Source organism: Nicotiana attenuata, unplaced genomic scaffold (assembly GCF_001879085.1).
Source record: "Nicotiana attenuata strain UT unplaced genomic scaffold, NIATTr2, whole genome shotgun sequence".
In the NCBI taxonomy this organism is placed as follows: domain Eukaryota; kingdom Viridiplantae; phylum Streptophyta; class Magnoliopsida; order Solanales; family Solanaceae; genus Nicotiana; species Nicotiana attenuata.
Genome location: NW_017672038.1, coordinates 207,964 through 215,606, shown reverse-complemented (window position 1 = coordinate 215,606; position 7,643 = coordinate 207,964). Strand labels below are relative to the sequence as shown.

Sequence of the window (7,643 nt, the reverse complement as noted above, 5' to 3'; positions counted from 1 at the left end):
TTATTTGAGGTTGAGAAGATACACACTGATGAAAATCCTTCGGATATGCTGACAAAGGCGGTGGTTGCAGATAAACATGAATTTTGTAGAAAATTGGCAGGCATGAAGCCTGTCAATAGTTCCTCTACTTGAAGACACATTTGGCCCCTTGGCTGGAGGGGGAGTTTGTTGGGCACATGCCCATGTTGTCCAGCCAAAGGCCCAATGGCCTAATCCTATTCTCTTTTGGTTTCCAATCCTATTTGGAATTGGATTCGGTTTATTCCTATTTTGAGTGGGTTTTGGCTTTAAGAGAAAGCATCACTCATGATCTATAAATAGGACAACCTTGGAGAATTATTCAATGCTTATTGATACAAGTCTTTGAAAGACTTAAGCACATAAGAGTGCGTTTTGAGAGAGCTTTCATCAAGAGAGGAGAGAAAAAAAGTATTTTTTTTGCTGTAGATTTTTATTCCGACCAGCCAACGTCAAATCACGTTTTCCGATTCGCTAACCGTTGGATCAGGCTGAAATTTTGACTGAGTGTTGGTAACATCTTGGTCTTCGATTTGAACGGTGGAGATCGTATTTGGAGGCTCGTAGCATCTGATGTCGAGCCTCGAATAGCAGCTTCGTTTTGTGGATTATACTCTTTCTTCAATTGATTAGTTGTTGCTCTTGTTGCTATTGTTGCTCCGTGTTTGGCCCTTGTTGTGTAGCCAATTTGGAGAACTTTTGTAACCCTCTTATTGTTATAGTAGAGCTTTTTAGATCTTTGTGATCCCGTGGTTTTTACCTTCGATTTGAAGGGTTTTTCACGTTAAAATTTGGTGTTCTTTATCTTCTTTATTTTCGGATTTGCCTCTTCCTCGACATAACACGCCTAAATTTGATACCTTTTTTAATAGTATGATTTTAAGTACCGCGCACCTATTCTGTATTGATTTTTATATGCTATTGAATTAAATTGACCTACAACAATAAATAATTTTTTGTATCAATTTGAATATGTTAACTTAAAAATAGAGTAATAATTTCATATTTGTTATGAAATAATAAAAGAAGAAGAGAAGTATTGTAGAGAAAGAGAGAGAGGGAATTCTTATTGATTTGGGATGAATTACAATGGAATAGAACCCTCTATTTATAGGGAGAGGGTGACTTAGCCACCAAGTAATAAACCCTAGAATCTCTCTAAATATAGACATTCACCATAAATAAAATTCTATTTATAACACTCCCCCTTGAATGTTTATTCAACAGATAATGTGCCTCGTTAAAACCTTAACTAAAATAAAACCCAGTGGGAAAAAAATTCTAGAGAAGGAAAAAGAGTACACATATCTAATAATACGCCTTTTGGTTGCCTCGTTAAAAACCTTGCAAGGAAAACCCAGTGGGACAAAACCTTGTAAGGGAAAAAGAGTACAACGCGTATTAACTCCCCCTGATGAGAGCATCAATTCACATCTTTAAGCATTTGCATTCCAATCTTGTGCACCATCTTCAAAAGATCTTTGGTAGAGATTTGATAAACAAATCAGCCATATTAACTTGAATAAATATATTGCACCTTGAAATCATCATTCTTGATAGAGATGAATTGTCTTCATATGATCTTGTTGGAATCGTCAGTTCAATATCTTCACATAGAGGTGAAAACTTTTGCTATCATATTATCATGCATATAGTTATAGCAAGATACATTTGTGCACAAATTGCACTGAGGATGCAGTACTTCATGACCATGAATTTTATATGCTTTAAGCAATTTAAATCCTTCAAGGATTTTTAAGTCATATAAGCCATATAATAGACTTTAGATGCATATCAAGTTTTCATGTCATGCTAGACATATAAGATAAAACTGATTGCACATATCATTGACTTTATACTTTTAAGTGTTTGAACTACATGTTCAAAACTACATGTCTTTCATATGAAACCAATTCTATTTGAATTGTTTCTTCAGACTTAAGATCCTCATATATATATTTAGCGCTATCATAGATGTCGTCGACAAATATTTTATATCAGTTTCAATATCTTTTTTCATAAAGACATAACATAGAGATCTCTTCATTTATATTTTCAGGTACCTGAATCTCTCATGAGATTTTAATGAAGTGTTATGTCCAGATCACATGCCTCCTTTATTATGATCATTTTGATCATTTGCTCATCTTCTTTATCAAGAAGTGTTATTTGAAACCATTGTCTATACGCTTTAAGCTTACCATAGACTTTGTCCTTCTAGGACTTAATAGGAGCATTTGCAATGAGAATATAGTTACTTTCTTTGGGTCAGGAAATGCGTCTGACATGCTTTGCAATATATTGCAGATGAATTATCCTTTTATGAACTTCAAGTTCATATTATTTTATTCGAGGATCTAGATGTATAAATGATAATTCATTCCATGTAACTTTTTCTCAACTGTTTATCATGTCTCCCTCTCATGTTAGAAAATTGTTTCCTCAACTTTGAGAATCCACCTTTGTACCTTATGGTGTTAATCAAAATATACACCGCACATCAATAATAATAAGATGGAATTATTTGGTTCCTGATCATGAACCACTTGTGAGGGGAGAATATAATATACTTTGGTATATAACGTATATCAAACTGATATAGATAACTTTGTTCTCATAAGCAATAGTTTAGCTATTAAGTGGAGGCATTCAATAATTCATTTTGCTAAACGAACTGTAATGTAAACCAACTTATCAAGATGAACTTCTTGAATAGAAAATCTGGAAATTATGCTCGAAATTAAATTATTGAGCAAGTTACCTCGCAAAATATCATGTTGCGGGTTATTAATAATCGCACATGTAACCATCTCAGAGATGCATCTTATGTGGTATACATGGCAGGTGAATGAGCCCATATTCACATTTGATATTTCCAGCATTCATGGGACTCAATTCCAATTTTAATTGGTCTATTAATTAATGAGAACAAGCAATGTAAGAGAATTCGTAAAGAACTTTCTAGTTCTTTAATATTTACCCATGTGAATTCTCTTTTATTTTTGCACATCATACTTGAATTAACATGGCTAAACCAATTATGCAACTGGATAAATTATCAATATTAATAAACTTCAAGTTTACACCATGATGTGTGCAATTATGAATAAACTCCAATTTTATTATGATATGGGTTTTTATATCAATAAATATCCACTTCATTGTGGTATTCTTTTGTTTATGTAGTACAAATTGGAGAATAAAGCGGGTAGCTTTTAACATACATATTACCCCGCTACAAGTTGTAGTAATAGAAGATATTAAATCTTTCCTTTATTTATAGTCTCAATATAATCAACCGCTTTCGCGTATACTTTGGAAACTGAATAAGTTTCTTTGAGACTTCCTACAACACAATACCTTATTGGTAATCAATTGTGTTTCTCCAAAATAGTGTAATTGGCTCTTGTACAGTTCTCAATTAATTTTGTAGTACCACATATTCATCAACATCCATATGGTGAATATCTCTTTTAAAGAGAAAGTTATACCATTATGGTTATGGTCAAAATTATATGCAAGATCTGTTTCTTGCATTACTGTTGTCTTTTAATAATCACAATGCCAAAATATTTTGGCGTACAATAGGTACGTGACCAATGACCATTCATGCCATAATAATGACATTATTTTCTTATATCATCTCAAACCTTCTTTTAGAGGTGAGTGCGGTATATTCACTACCACTAGCATGTTCATATTCTTTGAAGAATGAATATGTATTCGTAAATCAGATGTTGTCACATTCACATCATGAATGGACCATAATCATCTATATGTGCTTTACAAAATCTCATGTCAAATCGATGACAAATATTATTTTCACAGAGTGAAGGATTATTTTGAGAATCCTTATTATTCTCATTATCACAATGATGACGATTTTGTCTATTGCCACGTCCACATCCATTGATACCTTTACGGTAATAATTTTGTCTTCTTTCAGACTTATCACATATTGCTATCACATTCTCTTAAGGGAATGAGAATGGAGCAAATTCAATGGGACGAGTTTTTAATTTTTTGCCACAATCATACATGAATTTGATCATGGCGAGGCATAGAAATTTTACCACTTCAGGTGGTTATAATTTCTTACTAACTCCATTAGAGTTATAATCAAAATTTATTGTCTTTGCTTATATTTAAAATCAAAGTATAGAATAAAAGAGAAATATACGGTAAAATACATACCTTAAATCCAGAATTTAATCATGAAGCAAGTTCATGGAACAATAGACAATCATTATGCTCAATCCCAAAGCTTCTACTCGATTGGTTAGAGTCTCGTGCTGATAACATGTTATGAAACAATAAAGGAAGAAGAGCAGTATTGTAGAGAAAGAGAGAGGGAATTCTTATTGATTTGGAATGAATTACAATGGAATAGAACCCTCTATTTATAGGGAGAGGGTGACTTCGCCACCAAGTAATAAACCCTAGAATCTCTCTAAATATAGACATTCACCATAAATAAAATTCTATTTATAACAATATTATCGCAATAAAATACACTGATAATGTAATAATTAATTACACGATTAGTTAATGTATACAACTTAAATCCCTGTCAGAGAGGCTAAAATTTTTGTAAACCAGGAAAAATAAGAAAAGGAAAATCCCTGGTCACTAAAAAACATTGGAGCTATGCAAACTAATGAAATGTTCAATAATATGATAATATTCTAGATTGGAAAAATCAGATCGGGAAAACTAGCTATAAGCAGTATAACTGTCCTACCTAACTTGGACTCCCATCTTTTTAAGCCAAAGTCTTGGATCAAAAAATGGTAATGCCAACTTTACACTATGAGTCAAAGCGGTTTAACTCCAGGCCAGAAAATTCACATCTACCTTATACTCCTACAGAAGTTTTTTAAACAATGTAAACTATAAATCCTTAGCAAATTTGCATGCACATCCACATCTGGAAATTAACCTATTCAGATCATAAGATCAATTTGGACTTATCAAATTTGATACTGATGGAAATTTTGAAAGTTTCTGTATCGGTACACGTTGTTTTGCTAATCCTTGTAATTTTTTCAGCTTTTAAGGTGCTAAATGGTCAAATAAACACGGCGTGTACAAGTTCAATATTTCGTACTTTCACCCCTTGTTTTAATTACCTGACTGGAAGCAGTGGCAATGGCTCTTCACCAACTGAAGATTGCTGCAATTCACTTAAATCATCAATGAGTGATAGCATAGATTGTGTATGTCTCATAGTTACTGGAAATGTTCCTGTTTCCATACCATTTATTCGAACTTTGGCACTTTCACTTCCTCAAGCATGTAATACTGGTGTGCCAGTCCAGTGTAGTGGTAAACTCATTAATTATTAAACATCACCATGAATTTCTCTTTTGTATTAAGTGTTATGACCAAAGTTTTAAACTTCATTTCTTTTGTTTAATTTGCAGCCTCAGGGGTTCCGCTTCCACCTCCAGGTATTATAGCTTTCAATGCATGCAACTGAAACCTTATCAGACTCACTGATTCAGTAATTACTTTATCTTATTTCTGTCAACTAATTTGTGCCAATGAACCTATTATTATCAACTACGTCTCAGTCTCAAAGTACATTATTACTATCTAACTGTAATTAATTGGACAACCTGCTGGATATACCTGAAGTTACTTTATTATCACCAAACGAGGGTGAATTGTAGAATCACCGTAGCAAACCTTCTCTTTACTCATCAATTCATAACGCATATTCTCTTTCAATCAACAGGGCTAACTTCATATTTAAGTAATTAATAATTAATTGGTTGTTCGATGATAAACTTGGCAGGTCCGGCCTTGTTTGCGCCACCACCTGCTCCTCCTCCTCCTCACCACCGTCATGCTCCTGCTCATCCTCCTCGTCATCAACATGCTGCTGCTTTTCCTCCAGCTCTTGCTCCTCGTAGTCAACGAGGTAATGTTGCACCACCAACTTATTTATATTACACACAAAGTCATATAAAATCGAGCACGATGAAAGAAAAAAAATTATACATGCAAATTAGTTGTGATAAAAGTTCCAATGCTAAAAGCAGCCACTTAATTCTATCCTTTAGTTGCTAAAGCATCGGCAGCACCAACAGAAGTTGATCCACCTGTTGCAGCACCAATTGTAGAAGGAACTCCAGCTACTGCTGATGTTGAAAAACCCACAACATCTCCACCAAAATCATCATTAGTACCAAACACAACTCCTGCAGGGATCAGACCAGTGCTTCAAAATCCCCGCCCCAACACTTCAGCCGCTATTCCATCTTATTATATTTCCTCAAGCCTGCAATCTCTTAGTCTAATGCTTATTGCAGTTGTAGTTTTATTTATTGACAAATCAATGTATTAGAACCAAATCTGGTCCCTTTGTTTAGGGTCATCTTGCATACACTGGAATTTTTGTAAGCGGCCATTCAAGTCGTTATATGCATATGTCAGAAAAGTTTTATCAAGAAAATTTCTACATTATGATCATAAAGACAAAAAAAACAAGAAAAGTGATTTGGATTTCATGGACTCTTCTTTTTTTTTTTTTTTTGTTGGCAAGTACGTATTTTAATTACCAAGTGAAGAATTAAAAAGCAAAGTAGATAACAAAAAAGCTAGCAGCAACCTGGACAGAAGGCCCCAGGGTTGCTATACCACCGCACTATATAGCTACTACCAAATTCGTTCCACAGCTCCTATACTTACAGCAATACTAAGGAGAAATTAAGTGCATCAAGCCTCTTAACAAATTTAGCCTTCTTTTAATATTTATATTTTAAGAAGCCTCACAGGAAAAATGCGACGTTTGGACTTTAACTACTGTTTGGTTTAATATCTTATCCTGATTAATCATACTATTATTTATTATGTCAGTTTTATAACCAGGAAACATTTTGTTTTATCCTATAACTGTTGGTTTAATAATAGTATAATATAAGTTTTAATAAAATATATAAATAATTGAAAACAGACTCCAAACCAAGTAGGCCCTTGCCACACCATCGAAAGATGGATCTTGGGCCTTTCTCTTGTATGAGTTGCACAGCCAAAATCACGTAGAAATGGCGTGGGTTAGTCACTTTTTAAAGTGGTATTTACTTTTTTATCCAGTATTTTTAATGCTGAGCAAAAGTAACCACTATTCTATTAAAATTAATATGAAAAGATAGTGTTACCCTTTCTTCTATCTCTTTTCCTTCACAAACCCTCTATCAAAATTTTAAAACCCTTTCTCCCGATCAAAATTTCCCAAACTCCTCTCGTTACTTCTCTTCCACATGCAGTAAGTTCTTCCCCACTCTTGTTTCTTCTCTGAAAATTTGGGTATTCAAAATCAGTTGGGTGTTCAAAATATTTGTTGGGAAACACCTTTGTGAATTGATTCTACAGATTTGGACCATTTGTGATCTAATTTGCTAGGGTTTGTCGAAAATTTGCGAAGCCATTTTCTGGAGAAAGACGAACACCTGGGCTTTGTTGATTTCGTGAAAATTGAATCAAATTAGCTATTGGGATGTGTTTGTACTGCTATTGGGAAGCTATATTCCTTACTTGAGTTTGTTTTGTGGAGATTAAACGAGATCAAATTCAGTTTCTGAGATATCCTTAACTTCTGGACATTAAGCGAAATAAGTAAA

The 7,643-nt window shown here is 33.8% G+C and overlaps 1 protein-coding gene across 1 annotated transcript; it reads left to right on the top strand.

The window, feature by feature from the left end:
- The first annotated feature begins 4,947 nt into the window (after positions 1-4,947).
- LOC109211466 (classical arabinogalactan protein 9-like) lies at positions 4,948-6,520 on the top strand. Its single transcript, XM_019375000.1, has 4 exons — positions 4,948-5,343; positions 5,442-5,468; positions 5,816-5,941; positions 6,084-6,520. The coding sequence occupies exons 1-4, from the start codon at positions 5,004-5,006 to the stop codon at positions 6,365-6,367; spliced, it is 777 nt and encodes a 258-aa protein (XP_019230545.1). The 5' UTR covers positions 4,948-5,003; the 3' UTR covers positions 6,368-6,520.
- The last annotated feature ends 1,123 nt before the right edge of the window (positions 6,521-7,643 follow it).